Source organism: Botrytis byssoidea (genome assembly GCF_014898295.1).
Source record: "Botrytis byssoidea strain MUCL 94 chromosome Unknown BBYS_005, whole genome shotgun sequence".
Lineage (NCBI taxonomy): Eukaryota > Fungi > Ascomycota > Leotiomycetes > Helotiales > Sclerotiniaceae > Botrytis > Botrytis byssoidea.
In genome coordinates this window covers 185,582-205,427 of record NW_024065846.1, presented here as the reverse complement: position 1 = coordinate 205,427, position 19,846 = coordinate 185,582, and the positions used below count along the sequence as shown (strand labels likewise).

Genomic DNA, 19,846 nt, shown 5'->3' with positions numbered 1-19,846 from the left:
AATCTGTTGGCTGGATTAAAAGACACGGACAACGATAAAACAGTCCAAGAATGCCAATATTTGAATTGTTGAGCTGAGATCCAATACAAAGCACAAGGGGCCACCAATGCACCGAAGTATATTAATGATATACAAAGGGAAGGAGAAGGGGAAATAAAATGATAAACTTACCAGTTGACCAGATGTTGAGTTGGATTGAAGAGGAAGAGGAAGACGAACAAGAACGAATAGAATATAATCTAAAGACCTTGTGGTTGTGTTGGGAAGCTTTTATGGTTGAAGGAGCTTGGAGGGGAGAGGAGGGGAAATGTTCCTTTTTTTTTTTGGAAAAAATCTAATCGACTCCCCCTCATCTCCAAGCTAGCCATCTCACCCACTACTATGTGTATCCATATCCCACTTCGCAGATTTGCCTGGTGTGAAACCCCACATCAATATGTTTGAGGTGACATTGGCGTGAAGGGTCCAGCGAGATACCGGCCGGTAGGTCCGTGATAGTGAATTTTGAATTTCTATGTCAAATATCTTTTAGGTATCGATGTCCCTGGGGTCTTGGGAGGTATGGGAGCTATTTGGCTGGCCATGCAATTGTTTCGAGTGAATTACGCAGCAAACGATAAAACAATTGATAATGATTGACAAGAACTGCTTACATGTAGCTACCTACATAGTACCCTTTGCCGGTATTTATTTCTCTTACCTCTCTTACCTCTCTTACCTCTCTTACCTCTCTTACCTCTCTTTTCACTGATGTGTATCTAGGTGCCTAGTAGATATATACTCATGTGTAGATATATATAGGTGTGTGTGCATGAACAAGTAACAATCCTCTTCCCTCTTCCCTCTTCCCTCTTCCCTCTTCCCTCTTCCCTCTTCCCTCTTCCCTCTTCCCTCTTCCCTCTTCCACACACCCATCTACCTACTCCGTATCCAAAGTTCCTATACTCTTCGCATACTTTCTCTCATGCAATGACAAGTCTTGGATGGTACAGGTAGGGACCACGGTATATAGATCCCTTACCCCGAATGAAACAAAATATCTTGGGGTGCCATTTGGTGAAATGCGTGTTTTGTTGTCTGGGCATTCTTTGCTTCTTTGGATGCTGAGAATGGCTCGAGACTGGCTTAACTCAGGTCCGATAGCAGATAGCGATGTGCGTTAGTCCTAATGGAGTCCTAGCGAAGATCTTAGCTTTGACGGAGCTCTAGAAAATTGAATACCTAAGTGCTAATAAGTAAGTACTACTAGGTAGTATCGGCCATTCTTTCGGTCCTGAATGCCAAAAATTAAAAGACTAAAATGTAACAGGAACCCACTTGGGCGCCTGGACGCAGGATGCTCTACGGAGTACTCCATCATCCATCATCCATCATCCATCATCCATAGTAGTCTATCGACCGTGTCCGCTCAAAGTTCGAACTTCCGAGATTCGGCCCGAGTGCCTAAGATTAAAGGCAACAACTATCTTGGCTTAGCTCCTTAGTTTCTTATCCTAAGGTTCTGAATCTGATCTGATCTCTCGTCGGTGAATATATCCGAGACTACCTATTATCCCAATCTCAAAAGTCAGCTCACGTCGTAACAACCTTGGAATCTAAAACAAGCAAATCATAACCCAACCTTTTGCGCATCAAACGTTTGTCGGGCTCCGGATAATTCACATTACCTTTTCCATACTGTTATCTTAGAAAGCGTATAAATTTCGCCCTTCAAGTCATAAATATGGTAATTAGTTGCCTCCCCCTAAGCTTGCAGGTCTTTCAGAACTTGGGAACCTAATCAGCTCAGTTCTTCCTCAATTTACTGACATTTGGACTCGCGGGGAAGCTTGGAAGACTTACTCACTATGCATTTGATGCTGTCCTATGTAACTATCCCCTCCCGATTCTCCTTGGAGCAAAAAGTTCGAAAATGTACTGACCGTTCTTGATATAGTCTCAGCATTCTTGGCTGGTATGAAGAGATCAACTGGCTTGACGTGTGTTCACCCCTATACCTTCCTTTGCGACCATGTTGCGAAACGATCAACTAGTACTACAGATGCAAAATTTTGGGTTTCATGATCTGGCGGTGTAGAAGGCTAACAATTCCCATCCTTCGGGACTCTAGACCCAGCCTTAAGAAAGATGTCACCGAAAACAAAGAAATCAACGGTTGGATCGAGAAATATCTTGGAGTTGGTGAATGGGTTATGGATACATCGGTAGCCTTTGCAGGGTCTTCCGGCTTCTTCGAGAGAAAGAGATGATTGGGGCCTTTGATGCGGATGTGTGAAAAAGAGTATATGCATCTCAGATGCGGGGAGGAAATGAATTCACGGCAGATACCTTGCGATTTGGAAAACGATCGATAGGGGTCAAGATCCCATGGAGTTTTGGGCGTTTTTGTGTGGACATGTCTGCTTGAAGGTGGCGGTATAACGACGATATGGTTAAGGGTGACGGGAGGTACTCTCTTCTCTATGAGTTAGGATACTTTTGCAGGCAAAGGAAGAAAATGAAAATGTAGCCAGATATAGAAGATGTATTGCCAACTATGTATATTTTTCTTCAGAGGGCATCTCCACATCTTGATACCCCATGTTCCGAAGGGCCAGCCGAAAAGACCCGAAATCGAGTTTTCCTACTAGACTTTAACTTCATCCTTCTCTGCCCCTCTTTGCCTAGATCTTCTTCACACAACAGTCTCCCATCTGTGTCTTTCTATTCTTATCAGATCTCCAAGATCTCTTGACCCCTTGGCTTCTACTTTCCTATCCTTTTACAAGAACATAAAAAGCCCCCAGTAAACGGATGTGGTCTGTCTAACTCGTTATATGTAAGACTTAAAAGCCTCTATCAAGTCAATCCAGCTCAGCCCTACCATATATGGTTTTGTCTTGTAATCGACAGAAAGCTATTTCGAAATAGAATTCACATGTGAAAGGTCAATTGGGGCTCTGGATTGACTGGTATTAATGGCTTTCCATCTTTTTAATGCAGATCTTGTACATGCCTATTAATTATATGCAACTTTACTTCACCAGGGAATCGTCCCGTCATTGAATCCCTAGGTACTGGTGGTTAGCGATTCTTTATGGGCTACATCCGGGAGATCTACAGGCTAGTGGGGGCACAACAGCCTTAAGCTATTCCACCTCATCATGTTCATCATTCAATCTCGAATCCATCACAATTTGAACATATACTCTTCGACTTCAATCATCACCACAGGAAATTGGCATTGATGTCATAGTACTCCAGAGAAGTTTACTTCATTATGCCAACAGCAATTCTACTGAATTTACTCCTGGGATGAGATTATTCATCCTCAGGAAACATAATCGTTATGCTACCACCACCTACTTTGAGCTTCACAATTCCTTCTGTCCACGACAATCTGAATCTCGAGTGTCGTATCTACCATCCGTCGAGTCTGGCACCCAATTCTATCTCGCAGGCTTTGCCATGGAGAAAGAAAGCTGCTATTGTTGCGCATCCTTACGCTCCATTGGGGGGAAGTTATGATGATGTGGTTGTCGGTTTGATTGCTTCTACCATTTTGAATGATGGGTTCATTGTGGGAACTTTCAATTTTCGGTACATATAACTACCCACCTATCATCATATGTTTGAACATCAGACTCACTTACTATATCCAGTGGTGCGGGCTCCTCAAAGGGGCACACTTCATGGTCCTCCTTGCCCGAACAAAAGGATTATATATCATTTCTCGGATTCATTGTAACCTATTTACATCACCTTTCTGTGCCATATTCTTCTAGGCCCCCGTCGTTTGCACATTCCGAACCCCAACTTCACACCCTCGCTCCTGTCCCATCAGAACGCTTAATGCAGCCTACGAATGATGGCCTTCCAGGCAGATATACCTCCGCAGGATCAGGCATTGAGAGCAATGATGCGCAACCTCTATTACTACTTGCCGGCTACTCATATGGATCGCTTATCACTATAAACCTCGAGCCGAGCCTTCTTGGAATGCTAGCTCCTTTCCAGCAACCAGCCTCTGGCAGTCCATACGCAGACATAAGATCTCGAGCACGATTCTTAGCCACTCAACAGAATGAAATGATCGAAGCTACATATTCATTGCTTCGAGCTGGAGGTCATCGGAGAGGTCGTAGTCTTCAATCAGGAGAACAAATGATAGATCACAAAACTCGATTATCTAGCTCAGGGGTCAGAATGGGCGGCGATGAAGATATCAGAAGAGCTAGCCATGATATGCATGGTTCTGGAATGAGACGATCATTTTCTGTGGATGCACCGATGAAAGTCAGGAAGAGCATGGATAAGTTCAAGTCTATTGTTCATCACGGGTCGCCAAGGAGAGAAGAAAGCCAGCCTTCGTCGATTGATCAGGGCGAAGATAGTGTTATAAATCTGGGAATTCCAGAGAGGCTTTCTCGTGATAGGGGAGATGCCAATATCATGAAAATTCTTGGAAGTGATTTCAAAGTTGCTTATCTACTCATTTCCCCTTTACCTCCTGATGGCATGATCAACAATTTGGCCAGCATCGGGAGCTTTAGATTGACTTCGCTTTTCGGAAAGCAAAGCCATAAAGTGGATAACAACGTCAAGTTTATAATTGACCCTACTTTGGTTGTCTATGGGACCGGTGATCTTTTCGTCCAAGTTAAAACTGTCGAGCGTGAGTCAAAGCCAATGGCTATGAAAAAATTGAATCAACGGGCACTGACTTTCACTTTCCAGGCTGGACTGAAAAATTGTTGAGTTTATGTAAGAGTAAAGGATCTGCGAACGGAGCAGTTTTCAGGTACGAAGAGATCGCTAATGGAGAGCACTTTTGGAGAAATTCCAAGGCTGCTAGGCAGCTGGTGGAGAAAATCAGTTTTTTTCTGTCGAAGATACTGGAGTAATTTTCTTACATAGCATGATGGCATAGACTATAGATCAATGATAATGTTAATGAAATCACGAAAGTTCATGAAAACAATCATCTTCAAACCTCCGCCAAGATTTCACGTCTTTGTGTAATACATCGACGGAAAGTGAGACGAAGAGGGAACAGACATCAATGGATTTCCGTCTGTTCAATCGAATGGAAAACTTCCAAGTGGTCGCGAAGGTGGATTGATGACGTAGTATTTTGCTCTCGGTCATAAGAGAATTCGATCGTTTGGTTATGATTATATGATGAAGGGATGCACATGCTATTTATGTGGAATATGTATAGTATGCTGCGTGTAGAATTTTGGAACTTGGGAATATAGGATCTTTGTGGATCCGTAAACTCTTTGGATCTCTGTGGGCTTCATGTGAAGAAGATCTACTTGTAGTGCCAGGGCTTATACTTTGAAGTAGTAGGAAAGTTGATAGTGAATCTAGCAGAGACTTTTCATCGCTAATACATTTCAATGTTACTGTTCGCATCTTTCTGCAAAATCGTATCTTCACAGGGTCAAAGGGAAGCGTAATGATGACCAGTTCAACATTTGAAGTATTAAACTGGCTAAGATAAGTGGATACCGTAACTACCGATTCAAACATTAAAGGAATAACAACAAACTCGAGACGGTGCTCCATCTTTTGACCAACGGCAATATCATTCTTAAGGTGAAGTGGAACATTCTATTTGTAATGAGCCTTGCAGAGTTTCTCGCCATAATAGAAATGCTCGCCAGCCTCCATATCCGGGAAATTAGAAACTCTGGCCTTTTGCTCAAACATCATGACGCAATCCGATCCTCCGAAAGCAAAATGCGAAATCTCATCTCCTTTCTTGATCTTCTTGCCCTTTAAGTCCATGTTCATGTTGACTGAGGAGACAATCGCCATACCGATAGGCATGACAGCTACTCGTCCCAAATTTTCATTATTGATAATGAGGATTCCACGGGTCTGCAAGAATTGGTAGCCGGGTGAATCAGGAGCGTCAAGTGTGGTGACTCCATTGGTCTCTCGCTTCTTCATACAAGGGGAAATGCGACGTCGAGGTGCAAGGTAATTGTGTCCTCCAGCTTTCTTGTCTGTCTCAATGAGTACCTCTAGATAGGCAGCACCTTCAATCACATCGATGACCTCCACGGTTCCAGAGATGGGAGCGTGCTGTCGATGATAATCAAAGGTGTTGAGAAAAGAATGTGTCCAAATTCCTTCTTGGAACAATTCTCCGTATGTAGTTTTGCCGTCGGAATTTGGAACTATCTCTTTCCCGTATTTTCCGAGCAAGTGTGATACTTTCCATGGGAGATTCTTGAGTACTACCTCGGACTCGTCGGTGATGGAAAAGGCACCGGCAAAAGTGGAATCGGCAGGGAAGGTGATGATGCGATCATCTTCTGGTGAGGTAATTTCACGAGGTTCCTTAAGCTTGCGGTGGAAGAATTGATTGAAAGTCTTCCAATTCTTTGGGTCTTCAGCTTCGAACACACGGAATTGAGGAGAATTTCGGTAGCTGGTCAAGGAAGTCTCATTCCATGACTCGGGCTTGTCCATAAACTTCCCAATCTCCTTGGCATATCGCACCAGCCAGTCCGAGAGCGGGGTGAGCGGCTTGTTCACATTCTTGGGCAGGATGGACGTCTGACGCACGCCGAAGGGCTCTTGGGCCAGCACGAAATAGAACATGCAGAGGATGTAGTAGATGTCGCGGCCGTTGGTGCTCTCGGTGGGGATCCAGCCGCGCACCAACCAGTCTGCGAAATCGAGAAAGCCTTTGCCCGAGGTGATGCCGTAGGTTTTCATGTCTGGGATGTCGTGGGCCAGGGCGTTGCGCACGGCTGTGTCGAGATCGTCGACTTCGCGGAGGAGCTCGTCGCGTAGCTCGGTTACGATGGGGGCGTAGGTGGGCATGGTGGGGGGAGGGGGGAGTTGATGGGAATGCGGATAATTTTAAGAGTTCACGAGGATGGATGAGAGATGGTGAGTGAGACTTCTCAATATCGAGTGTGTATGTATGTTTGTATGTTTGTATGTTTGTATGGATTGAGGAGTTGTTATAGACCTGGGCGTTTGCATCCATCGTGGTTCCAGCAGCGCTTTATGTATTCTTCGTCAGTCGATAGTGACGACCCATGACGCAGTTTCTCTCTCGTTGCACTTGAACACGCATGAGTGCATATGCTTGCGTAGAGAGGATATGTTGGAGGCGGGCTGAAGATTGGGAGACTGGAGCGAGGTCTGCACAATACGGTACGTAATAGTCGTGTTACACGGTGATCGATCGTAACGATGCGAGTGCGTGGAATAGGAATGAGGGGTTTGTGGAGTTTCAAGACTTGTTCATCACATCACACTCGCACATTCATTGCACTGAGTCATATGTCGTGAGATAGCTATGGGTGTTCTGAAGTTCTTGTAGCCACTCTTGTCGTCGGGTTGGGTGAGATTGTTACATCGTTGTTGCTGGTAGTGAGTGGATGGTGGGAAGCCTTGCTCTTTCGGGGTAGCGATGTGAATGATCTGAAATGTCATCGGGTTTTCTGCTCTGTAGCGAGTCATTGCAGAACGCAGATAGCAGGAACTTTAGTGCTGGCTGAAATTCTCGTTTGGGCAAGCATTGCAGGGCAACAATATTAGCAGCTTTAGTGTTGGCTGAGATATGTATTTAGGTATAGATCTCAGAGAGATTGGGTAAAACAAAGGGGAGAAGTTACAGTAAAACTCGCTGGCCAAGTGGCTTATAAGGGATCTTCCTTCGTGCTATCTTTTTTTGAACAAGAACAAGTCTTTTACCCACCGAAATTCAACCTGTCTTCTACTCGTGCTGCCAGAAGATATGCATCTCTGAAGCTAGAGATACATATCACGAGATGGTAAACTACAAGTGTACTAATTTGATGCACTGGACCGAATATCCGGCACACTACACTCGCTAAAGTTAGAACAATTTTCGAGATACTGTTATTTTGGAAACAAATAACAATATCAAATAACGCTATGAAGGCCACAAAGACAAGATGATTACATGGTATAAGCATAGCAGTACTTATATACATTTCACGATCTAAAATATTGATAAATTGTTTTAAAGAAGAATTTTGAAAATGTTGTGGTTTTGGGCGTGTCTAATTTTCATTAGCCTCGAAGCTGCATACTTTCTGGGAGCACGAGCGCTGTTGATCAGACACTAGAACACAGCGTCACAACCCCAACACTAAAAGCGGTAGCACCCGCATCAGCCTAACGCTCATTATATTAACACTGACAAACCACTTCTACTAGCCAATCGTATCTGTAGCGTTACGAGTACACTAAAAAGAAGAGAAATCGAGAGACCAAAGTGGCATGCGGGGAAAAGTTCTGACGTATCCGCATTTAACCTTAATCGCCTGCGTTGATCTCGCGTCATCAATTATTCTGTATTGGTATCGGTGCATATCAGCTTTGATGTAGCACGCTCGTCTAACATGAATCGGGCTACACTAACTCTTAATAAGAAACTCGATGCGGCGGGGTAATGTATTTTAACTGCTGAAGATTTGCAGGAACGACAAATCAATTTCTTGGGGCCGGGATGAAGCGGTAATACGATATATGCATGTCATTCAATCGGTCTTTGTGCAGAAATCTTCAGCGGATAGATTTGGAACCGATAGTCGGCTAGTCATGTTGTGTTGTTGCTGTCTATACAGAGATGAGAATGCTCCGTCCACACGGCTCATCATGATGCAGGTATCTGAATCGAAGAGAATTTCCGGTCTCTGGGTTGTGCAGTGTACAAAGTGAGTGCCCAACTTTGAGCTTGTTTGGACACCCGAGAACTAGAGGTAACGGAATCATACGACGTTTGAGGTTGTGTATTGTTGGTTTTGGTGCTATGTTTGTCAGGTGAATATTATATCTCCAAGACTCATGAATTGGAAGAGATGCGGGGTGGCAATGCTTAATACCTAAGTCATATGTACTATGGTGTATCAGCCCTCACAAGTGTGCAAGGTATGTGGTGTGGACTTTGAGAGTATGTATCTACGATGTCGTATGCGAAACCACTACTTCCTATCCGAGTATCGGATGGAAAAATCAAACTTCTGGTTCTTTTCTCTTGCTTTAGATTGTTGTGAAAAAAGCTCAGGCCGCAGTCACAAATCATCATATGAGTGAAGTAGCTTGGGCAATTTAAGTCATGGTCTAGAGCTTCTTCTCTCAATCAGCAACTTAGTTGTCACCACTGTCTGAAATTTTCATCCTAAAATAACCCCTGCATCTCGTTTTCAGTCTACAACACGGAAGCAATGATCGGATAAACAGCTAACCCAGCCACAGCATGGAGTAGTATGCCCGCTATTTTGCTCTAACCCTCTTGAAAATTGCTGATCACATCTATTCTCTCAGATGAATATGACGCCAATCTCACAAAGAGATCATCAACAGCCAGCACATTTTGCACGCATAATTTCTTACGAAAGACTCCGCGTACCCAACTGTCTGTTATCTCGTCGGCAAGCTCTTCACATGCAACGATAACCCAGAAGCCTTGCATGTGCATGGCCGTGTACAAGAACCTGCTCTAGGTCGTCCCAAGGTGATTGAAAAGGGCGATCCTGATATCCCCGTCAGCGCTGGTCAATAGTCTTTATCTTGGATTCTCAGGATTTGCCACTGGCTTCTGGTTTGCCAATACCGTGCTCAATGGAACTGCTAGCTTGATGAGTGTATCCAAGGATAACAAAATTGAGAGAGAAGGCATCATGAAATAGATTGTCAATTTGCAGATTCCTGATTGATGGAACCATCTTCGGCCAATTGGCACAGATTTGGATTATGTTTCTATCATCAAGATCACTCCCAATACGCAAAATCACACACGCATTCGGTGCCTAAGATTCTGGGTCTGGAAGTCCAAAGTGATTTCGAGAATAAGGTTCTCTGCACGCAGCATTGGGAGGGCGCAATACCTTTTTGGGAAAACCTGGGACAGCCTATTTTGGGGAAAAATAATCTGCCAGAGAGGATGGCAAAAGTTTCCACGCAGTATATTCATGATTTTATCGAGGCGCAGAATGCAAAGAATGAGTATTTTGCTAGGCAAATAGCGGGCGCGGATTATCCTAGATATTGAAGGGTGGAAATTTGGGGAATTTCTTGAGCGTTTGTTAGTTCACTTACTTAAGCAAATCAAATTCGTATTCATGTCCAGTTTTGGAGACTTGAGTCAGGGTGAAGTTGCCAAAAGATCAGCTATCCTGTAGATGTTCCTGTGCGATATTCGAGTCATGACTAGACCTCACCCATCCAGTATCGTATTTCCAAGCTTGTCTGTGTACAATCAATCCATGAATCTTTCTATACCCCTTTCAAAAGATCTATAGACACTTCTTCCTTCATAAGATTTCGTCATGAGACCCCGATTTGCGGAGCCCTCATGTTGGGTGACAGCAATGCACTCTCCTGCGCATCTTCTGTAGATTCACCAACATGCAAGAATAATTTTACATGGCTAATTACTTATGAGACTGCATCAAACCGCATTCAAAGCACTCGCTCAAGCTGATCTGCAATAATAACTCCCTCTCATGTACACACATACATGACCATTCACATCCCCAGATTTCAGCTCGTCGTTGAACGCCCTAGTGTACTGAATTAGAACGGGTATCTGTACAACGGTATCACGATTGCGTAAGTTCCACAAGCATTCGATACGTCTACCGAGACTGCTATTCGATTGTGGAACGGGAACCCCGCGATTGTGAGGGTTAGATTGAGGACACGACATATGTGCTAGTTTGATTGGGTGTTACGCTACTGTGCTACGACGTGATGAGAGTGCATCTACATGTTGCAAGTGCGATGTGCGACATGTGATGAGTGATTCGTGAAGAGTTCCCCGCAATTCTGGAGGTAATACTTGGGAGATGTGTTGTCAGTGGAGTGGTACTCGGGTGGTGGGATAACGTTGAGGGGATTTGTACTCGCTGGAGCTGTTTTGTGGGATTGAAAGTAGCACTTCAGTGGTAGTCCTTTGGGGTAAAGAGATACATACATACAGGGGTGTGACTCTTGTGAGAGGATTGGCTGTGGAATGATGACAAGATTGTGTATATCGTTCATTAATAGTTCGGCCTAAGTATTATTGTCTTTTGCATTTGTGTTTTGCCCAAGTGTGGGTGTCGTTTTGAAGACTGAAAAGCTTGTTATTGGGGTTTGAGATTCCTATAGTGTGGTATATACTTTGCTCTTTTTTTCAGATATCTCATCTCTTACTAATAATTGTAGATTCATACTTTGCAGTTGACCATGGCTACCGATAAGTTGGAGCTTGTTTTCAAGAAGTATGTATTTGGATCTACGGGATAGGAACTCTCGAACCTGTTGCTAATCACTGAATACTTCGTGCTTAATATAGGATTGACGAGCTTGCTACTGCTACAGCTCCCAATTTCAACATTATCCATGATCGTGAGTCGAAAGAGAAAGTCTGCATATAATGAGATACCAGATATTCTAACTATAATCCAGGACTCGTACCCGCGATCAAAATCCCATCCATCTCTTCTGAGCGAACGGATGAGGGACGCAAACATGTAGTTGCTGTAAGTATATCTTCTCTTGCTACTTGGAGATCTTGCAAGCTTGTACTCTGACACGCATCAGATGACAGATTTTCTGGCAGATCAACTCACGAAGTTGAATGCATCTGTGGATCGCCACTCGTTGGGAAAAGAGCCGGAAACAGAACTTCAGTTGCCGGATGTTATTATTGCTAAATATCCAAAAGTGTATGAGAGTAAGAAGAAAACTATTTTGATCTATGGCCATTATGATGTTCAGCCTCCTGGAGAAGGGGTAAGTTAGATTTTTTTATTAAGTTCTCTATCTTCGACCTTCGATTTTTTTGGGCGATGCTTTATGAAACGACTATTCATGTTTACTGATAAAACTTCGACTCTTCACTTTCAATATCTCTTCACATCCTTCTTTGATGAATAGTACTGATCATCTAATCTTGAAGTGGGATACCGACCCCTGGACCATCACAGAAAAAGGCGAAGATCCCGACAAAAAACTCTACGGACGAGGAGCTACTGACGACAAAGGACCCGTGCTCGGCTGGCTCAACGCACTCCAAGCCTACCAGGAAGCCAAAGTCGATGTCCCCGTGAATCTCATATTCTGTTTCGAAGGCATGGAAGAATCTGGATCCACCGGATTCGCAGAATTTGCAATCGCTAACCGCGCGCTCTTCGAACATGTCGATGCTGCATGCATTTCTGACAATTATTGGCTTACGACCAAGAAACCATGTCTCACATATGGACTCCGCGGTATCAATTACTTTAACCTCACGGTGGAACACGCAGGCGTGCAACTCCATAGTGGAATGTTTGGAGGTTGCGTCTATGAACCCATGACGGATCTAGTGATTCTTCTTTCGAAACTTGTGGATTCTCAAGGCAGAATCTTGATTCCGGGGATTAATGAACTTGTTGATGATGTGTCTAAGGAAGAGGTGGAGGAATATGCTACGATAGAGTTTTCGACACAGGATTTTCAACAGACTATTGGTAGCGACGCGAATATTTACAACGATCCTAAGGAGACCCTCATGCATAGGTTTAGGTATCCGTCTCTCACCATCGTAAGTTCAACCATTTCTTCTATTTTGCACTTTTCCATTTCCAACACTCTCCACTATCTCAAATATTTCATCTACCGCAATTTTCAGCTTTTCTATACAATTTTTGTTTTTCAACTCCTTCCGTACTAGAAAATAACCAAAACCCCCAATTCTAGCACGGTATCGCAGGCGCAGATTCTAGCCCCGATCAAACCACCGCCATCTACCCCAAAGTAACCGCCAAATTTTCCATCCGCACCGTGCCATCCATGGATCAGAAAACCGTCTCCGATCTCACCATCAACTATCTCTACCAAGAGTTTGAAAAGCTTGGAAGCAAAAATACATGCACAGCGAAACAGTTTGGGGAAACAGCTCCATATTGGCTTGCTTCGCCTGATGATGCAAATTATAAGGCTGGAAAGGCGGCTACGCAGAAAGTTTATCACACTGAACCTGATTTGACGAGGGAGGGTGGAAGGTTAGTTTATACTATTTTTCTGGTTGTGGTATCTCGGATCTCTGTGTAGAATCTTTTGGCTAACGGTATAATGAATTCGTAGTATCGGAGTAACACTTGATTTACAGAAGGCATTGGGGGAAAAGAGTATCATGCTATTGCCAGTAGGGATGTCAGATGATGGAGCTCATGGTCCCAATGAAAAACTTAACAAGAGGAATTACATCGAGGGGAGCAAATTGCAGGGAGCTTATTGGTGGTATTTTGCTAATCCCCAGTCCTAGTTTGTTGTCAATCCGGACTTGGGATTTCTGTTAGTAAGGTGACGAATGTACACGGAAACTGTATCTCATATGACTATCTTGTGATGTGTATTAAAACATATGAATACCTGTGCAAGTTCATAATCGAAATCCTTTCACGGGTCCAGCGATTCAACCTTATGTAATGGTTCTCATCACAGTTATATTTTGGGCAAATATCCTTCGGAATATCATTTGGATCGAGTACAATGGCCTCAGCAACTTCATACAAGCTACTCATTTCGAGGATTCCAGCCACTTGGCTGATTTGCCAAGTATTTCTTGGTGTTCTGTTATTGTGCCCTCGCTCTCACTGTCAAGTGGTCCTTCACGGCTTTTCGATACAATAATTCCGGAATTTATCCGCATGTTAGCAGAATTTCCGTACTGCTGAGGTTCATTCAGCTAGAAGATGTAACAATCAACAAGAGGGGGAAAATAGCATATTACAGGATGCCATAATGCAGATTGATCAGTCGGCAGCAAAGAATCTGCACACTGAAGATCTTAGGGTCGCTCCTTCCTATTCTATTATTTGAATGCTTACCGTTTTGGTATGAAATTCCGGACAAGTAAGTACTTTAATTGCCAGCGTACCTATTATTACTACATCATCTGCTCCTGAGCCATTATTGATATCGAGTCAATGACATAAGGCACATCGACGAGGCAGGAGGAGAAGTCACCTCGGCCATTCGTTCTTGACAAGATAAGTGCAACCAACAAGGCAACGAAATCACACTTTGAATGCGTATTGTGAATAATGATATCATCAAGATATGAGTTGCAGCTGTTCATACAGCTTTTTGGTGGTTTTTACTGTCATCGTACTTATGTTAGTAGTTTTCTTGGCGGGATATCTCTCAGGATCCTTGACGGCGCTCTTATTGAAACATTGCCTGAGTGTCGACGACAAGTGCTCTTGGAATCTGAAGTCGTTCAATAGCTATGATCAATTCGATCCCGGGGTTTATCACAATCAACAAGCTTACTGAAACCATTCCTGTTGAGGATTCATCGTGAAGCAGGACGTTGGACATTCCGGACCAGCAGACTAGATATAAGCCCCCAATGTTTGGCAACTTTACAATTGTTCAAAACAGATCCAGCATTCCAAACCATTACAACTATTGAATGTATTCAACAATTGAAAGTTTCTGACTGTCGAACTGAAACTTGGAATAAGATTGCCAGAGAACCTGACTGGAAGAACCTGACCCTTGTATTCTATCCCGCTGTGAACACTACTACCGTGTTCCCAAGGAATTGATTTTAACGACAGGCCACTTTTCCTTTGGAAACAAACGCTCATGTTGATATAATTAGATACATATGACATTGTAATGCGTCTACCAAAGTCAGTATGCAAGATTAGTAATCGACATTCTTTTTTTCCCACCCACTGGTGACCTTAACTTATACATATCAGATCAATCACTCTGTTGTCATACTACAATCACATTTCATCTATGCTACTCATTCATTCATTAGCTCGTGTTACGTCAATCTTATTTTCAAATTCCATATTCCATCCAACCTGATTATTTCTTCTTCTCGTCTTTCCTGCACAATGTGAAGAATTCAGGTATGACAAGGGCGGTGTGAAGTGGTTAGGATCAACCTACGCATCTGATCGTGCTGTCAGAATTTATGCAACTCCGAAGCTAGAAAGCATATACCACAAGATGGTAAGCTACAACAGGACTAACCTGTTTTTCGCAGCAGCTGAGCTGTATACTTTCTGGTCACTCGAGTGGGTGAAAGGATTCATCTTCAGTTTTAGGGTTCAACTAGTTGAATGCCAGTGGTTTAGTTGAAACTTAATACTTGATTCTATTTTACGACGAAAGATGAGTTTTATAGCAAAAGAAATATAGCCTTTAATTAAAAAAAAAGTATGTATAATCTAAAGATAAATTGTTCTTTTACATTTTTTCGAATACGTCAAGGGTCCTGCTGTGAGAGTTGAAGTCTTACACTACCCTACTCGAATATCCACCAAAAACTTCAGGAACATTCCCACAGTCTCTCATTACCAATGGATTGCTTTAATGGAAAAGTCTTGCCATCAGTAGTCTTAACACCAGAGATGGTTCCATCTAATGGAACGACTTTGACACCGGAGATGGGTTCTTCCAACCAAACAGGTGTAACTGTCGAATATCAAGGACCAAAGATGGATTGCTTCAACCGGATGGTCTTGTCGCATTGGGAAGCCTTCTCAGGTGCAATTGAAGATGAAGTTTCTGGACTCGAGCCAATAAGAGCCGATGGCTCTAGTTTGAACCTAGCGACCCTGGTGGCCATTGCGAGGTAACTGTCAGTTCTGACCGCTACTTGTAAGAAAGTTGATACTGACGCAAGGCTTGAAGATACCGTCGCAAAATTTCACTTAGCGAAGGAGCAACCGGCAAGATGAAGAAAAGTGCAGAGGCTTTGCAAAAACGGATTCAAGACGGCGAGTCAATTTATGGTGAGTTCATGTGCTTTTGAGCAAACGTAAAAGCACCATCACGCAAGCTCATACATTGGAAGGTGTAAACACTGGTTTTGGTGGAAGCGCCGATGTTCGACCAAAGAACGTCTCCGAAGTATCTGCAAGCTTATTTCGAATGCTCCATTACGGAGTTGTCTCTGGTCCTCTAGACAGTCGTCATGTTGAAGGGTTAGCAACAAACAATTTAGTGAGCGACATTGAATCGAGGGCATCTACAGTTATGAAACTGGCAACGCTGGCTATTCCTTTGTCTGATCCCGTTTGCTCAACCACAATGCCAGAGAGCTGGGTTCGTGGAGCAATGGCCATTCGCGCCAATACGCTTGCCAAGGGAGCCTCTGCAATTCGACCAGTCATTGTTCAATCTTTGTTTGATCTTTTAAATAAGGAAATTATTCCAGCGGTGCCACTTAGGGGAAGCATATCTGCTTCCGGTGACCTTAGTCCGTTGTCATACATTGGTGGAGCATTGGAAGGAAAGCCGGCAATTCAGGTTTATGTTGGTTTTGATCGAAACCGTGTTTCAGCAGACAAAGCATTATTGCAGGCTGACATCCCCCCCGCAGTCTTCCAACCTAAAGAGGGATTGTCGTTGGTCAATGGAACAGCAGTAACAACAGCCGTTGCATCTCTAGCCATGCATGAAGCCATTATGCAAACTCTGCTTTCACAAATCCTTACTGCTATGTCTGTTGAAGCGCTTTCTGGTACGGACGAGAGCTTTAATCCTTTTTTTGCTGAGGTTAGACCCCATAGAGGTCAAACGGTATCGGCAAAAAACATCTACTCATTCTTGGCTGGCTCCAAGTTGACAAAGGGAAATGATACCCAAGAGTTTCATCTACGTCAAGATCGATATTCTATTAGAACTGCATCACAGTGGATTGGCCCATCACTAGAAGACCTTTTGCTATCCTATGAGCAAGTATCAATTGAATTAAACTCAACCACTGATAATCCCCTTGTTAGTGATGACGGAAAGATGCATCATCGTGGGAATTTCCAAGCGAAGTCCATCACAAGTGCCGTGGAGAAGATCCGACAAGCCTGCCAATCAATTGGTCAAATGTTATTTGCACAATGCACCGAGTTGATAAATCCAGCAACAAACAACGGCCTCCCTCCTAATCTGGTAGCAGATGAGCCAAGCGAATCCTGGATGTTTAAAGGTATTGATATTATGATTGCGGCACTGCAATCTGAGCTTGGTTTCCTGTCTAACCCCGTTGGATCACATGTTCAGACTGCTGAAATGGGGAATCAAGCTTTAAATTCTCTAGGACTGATCTCGAGTAGATACACGCTATCGGCCTTGGAAGTTTTGACACAGCTTTCCGCGGCGTATTTAGTGACCGTATGCCAAGCTTTAGATCTTAGAGGAATACAGTATTTATTCTTCATGAATTTGAGGCCTCAGTTTGAGAACTCTTTCAATCAGAGCCTTGGAGAATATACTCGGGAAAGCCATGGTCAATGGGACGATGCCATGGAGACGAAGGAACCTTCCGAATTACAACTGCTCCTCTGGGATAGACTGACAACAATTCTGAACTGGAGCTCAATAATGGACTCGACCACGCGCTTTGAACATGCACTTCAATCGCTTCAGGCAGTCATTCTCGACAAGTTGGAGCCCAGTCTAGATATGTTGCAAGCTTTGAAAGACTGGACGAAAGTATCCTCGAAGCAAATGATTGACACTCACAAAGTGTCAAGGAGACAATATTCTGAATCCATCGGGGTTGCCAAGTTCTTTTTGGGCAAAGCTGGTGAGCGGATGTATTGTTATGTACGCAATGAGCTTCATATACCTTTCGTTGACGAGGAATACCTCAAGTCTTCGGAATGGTTATCCGATAAGCCTAACTCGTATCAATCCATCGGCAGTATGGTAACGGCGGTATATGAGAGCATGAGATCGGGTGAGCTATATTCAATTGCTATCGAGTGCTTGAAAGATGTAGAAGGAGGAAGAAATAATAAATCGAATGTATAAAGTAGTGTACGGACATTGTATCCTTAGTAGATAATGGGCATTCAGAATAAGAAAGGTTGTAAATCATAGGCACTCAAGAGTCGTGAGAATCACAGTGTTGTTGACGTGTAATAAATCCTTCAAGAATAAAATATTTGGTGGGTAATTACATGTAAACCCACTTGGACAATGATGAGCTTACCTACGGATGGAAGTCAGCCACATCTTACCACGACACTCAAAACGTGACTGGCTGATTCCTTCAGATGCACTACCAGCGTGAATGAACCCACCTTATACGGTTTCATTCGGAATTCCACTTTAGAATTCTGGCATATATCAAAACAAATATGAATATCCCCTCAGCTTCTACACCAATTGAGGATGCTGTTAACATGGGGTTGAAATCTGAAGAAATTCCGAAAGCTGATGAGACTGGCAATGATGGAACCAGTAATACTTGGGTATCGTGGACTCCTGGAAGTGAGAGTGTCAAAGAATCTTTGAAATCATTTCATAGGAAGACCAAGACTGGGTGCATAAGATGTAGAATAAGAAGAGTGAAAGTAGGTGGTGTATTTCCTTCGGCACGTGATGCTGTTTGTGCTACCTGGGACGATCTTTGAAAGTTGAGGAATGCACAATCTGAGTTCTCAGTGAGCCCAAACTTCAAGTGAAGAGCTTACGGGGCTAGCAATGTTCTTCTTGACCCCTCAGGCCAATTCTGACCATCGGTTTAGTGCGATGAATGTCGACCAAGTTGCCTCAATTGTAAACGGCATGGAGTGGAATGCAAGTACGAATCGACTACATCCAGAAAAATTCCAGAGAAACCCAATACAGAAAATGTCACTGCCAAAGAACTACGGACTAAATTTCCCGAGACTGGCGAAAGACGTCTACGAGAACTTACCCTGCTTCATCATTACACAACCAGCACGAGCCGAACAGTAACATTTACTAATTCAGCCAATCCTGACCAGACTTCTATCGACATATTCACACAAATTGTTCCTGAATTCGCTCTAACAAACGAAGCACTCCTATACTCTATCTACTGTATATCCTCCCTTCACCTGAATGACCAAACAACCTCATCCAGCACCGAACCATACACCCACACCCCCACTACCTCTCTAATAGACGCCTACACCTACCTCGACATAACTCTCCAACTCCACCGTCAAGACACCCACCACCTCACCCCCCAAAACGCCGACGCCATCTGTCTAACCTCCAGCAATCTCCGCATCTGCGCCTTCGCCTTGCTTCAAAAGCGTTCTCTATCCCCCTATAGTCCCCCCTCCGACTGGATAAAAATTACCCGCAGCGCATCGATGGCTTTCAAAACCGCGTGTCAGTGCATCTCATCCCAAGATCTCGACGCAAACGACGAAGCGCAGAAGAAAAGCGTTGCATGGATATTTGTGAAACGCATGCCGGTTTTGGCGCACCCTGTGGAAATGTTCAATCAGGAAAATGCGGAGAAATTCATCCATTTATTGAGAAGAAGGGATGCAGATTTGGAACATGAGGAGTGGAGTGAAGAAATTGAAAAGGCGTATATGTCTACGATTTGTTTTCTGGGATATGTGTATAAACGTGTTGAAGCGAAAGCGAATCCAGCGGTAATTACACGATTATTGATCGGGTTTCCATTTTTTATCGAGCAGCGGTTTGGGGAGTTGATCGAAGAGGGGAAAGATAGAGCGTTGGTTTTGTTGGGGATTGTGTTTGCGCTGTTTGTGAGAATTAGGAAGATTTGGTGGATTGGGGGGTGTGGGGAGAGAGAGGCCAGGGGAATATTGGGGGTGTTGGGGGATGAATGGCGGGATGTGAAGGAGGAGATTAGGGATTTGGTTAGAGAGGGTGAGATGAATGTATACGAGTTTATATGAATGCGATAATTCAAAAAAACAATATTTTAAAACGTGTCTTGAGGTATTTTAACGTGTCAATGACAGAGGGTAGATAAATGGGGTGATAGAACTCTAAATCAAGCTTCGTTATATCGTTGTAGTCTACATTCCTTGAAAAATACAATCGACTTGTCGTAGCAAAAACTCCCTTCTCTGAGCCAATTTTT

At 43.6% G+C, this 19,846-nt stretch overlaps 6 protein-coding genes across 6 annotated transcripts; 5 read left to right on the top strand and 1 right to left on the bottom strand.

Moving 5' to 3' along the window:
• Nucleotides 1-1,352: 1,352 nt before the first annotated feature.
• EAE97_002878 (uncharacterized protein) lies at nucleotides 1,353-2,249 on the top strand (the record flags this gene model as incomplete). Its single annotated transcript, XM_038873390.1, has 4 exons — nucleotides 1,353-1,726; nucleotides 1,790-1,904; nucleotides 1,937-1,979; nucleotides 2,111-2,249. Exons 1-4 carry the CDS (start codon nucleotides 1,724-1,726, stop codon nucleotides 2,247-2,249), a joined length of 300 nt encoding a protein of 99 aa, XP_038735253.1. The 5' UTR covers nucleotides 1,353-1,723.
• Nucleotides 2,250-3,328: 1,079 nt separating this feature from the next.
• On the top strand, nucleotides 3,329-5,368 carry EAE97_002877 (uncharacterized protein; the record flags this gene model as incomplete). Its single annotated transcript, XM_038873389.1, has 3 exons — nucleotides 3,329-3,579; nucleotides 3,642-4,654; nucleotides 4,717-5,368. 3 exons carry the CDS (start codon nucleotides 3,329-3,331, stop codon nucleotides 4,881-4,883), a joined length of 1,431 nt encoding a protein of 476 aa, XP_038735252.1. The 3' UTR covers nucleotides 4,884-5,368.
• A 227-nt stretch (nucleotides 5,369-5,595) lies between these two features.
• On the bottom strand, nucleotides 5,596-6,819 carry EAE97_002876 (uncharacterized protein; the record flags this gene model as incomplete). Its single annotated transcript, XM_038873388.1, has 1 exon — nucleotides 5,596-6,819. One exon carries the CDS (start codon nucleotides 6,817-6,819, stop codon nucleotides 5,596-5,598), a length of 1,224 nt encoding a protein of 407 aa, XP_038735251.1.
• A 4,386-nt stretch (nucleotides 6,820-11,205) lies between these two features.
• EAE97_002875 (uncharacterized protein) lies at nucleotides 11,206-13,455 on the top strand (the record flags this gene model as incomplete). Its single annotated transcript, XM_038873387.1, has 7 exons — nucleotides 11,206-11,240; nucleotides 11,315-11,367; nucleotides 11,428-11,501; nucleotides 11,563-11,754; nucleotides 11,921-12,547; nucleotides 12,703-13,007; nucleotides 13,090-13,455. 7 exons carry the CDS (start codon nucleotides 11,206-11,208, stop codon nucleotides 13,268-13,270), a joined length of 1,467 nt encoding a protein of 488 aa, XP_038735250.1. The 3' UTR covers nucleotides 13,271-13,455.
• Nucleotides 13,456-15,326: 1,871 nt separating this feature from the next.
• EAE97_002874 (uncharacterized protein) lies at nucleotides 15,327-17,781 on the top strand (the record flags this gene model as incomplete). Its single annotated transcript, XM_038873386.1, has 3 exons — nucleotides 15,327-15,601; nucleotides 15,661-15,761; nucleotides 15,824-17,781. The coding sequence occupies 3 exons, from the start codon at nucleotides 15,327-15,329 to the stop codon at nucleotides 17,779-17,781; spliced, it is 2,334 nt and encodes a 777-aa protein (XP_038735249.1).
• A 329-nt stretch (nucleotides 17,782-18,110) lies between these two features.
• Nucleotides 18,111-19,658, top strand: EAE97_002873 (uncharacterized protein; the record flags this gene model as incomplete). Its single annotated transcript, XM_038873385.1, has 2 exons — nucleotides 18,111-18,359; nucleotides 18,501-19,658. 2 exons carry the CDS (start codon nucleotides 18,111-18,113, stop codon nucleotides 19,656-19,658), a joined length of 1,407 nt encoding a protein of 468 aa, XP_038735248.1.
• Nucleotides 19,659-19,846: the final 188 nt, after the last annotated feature.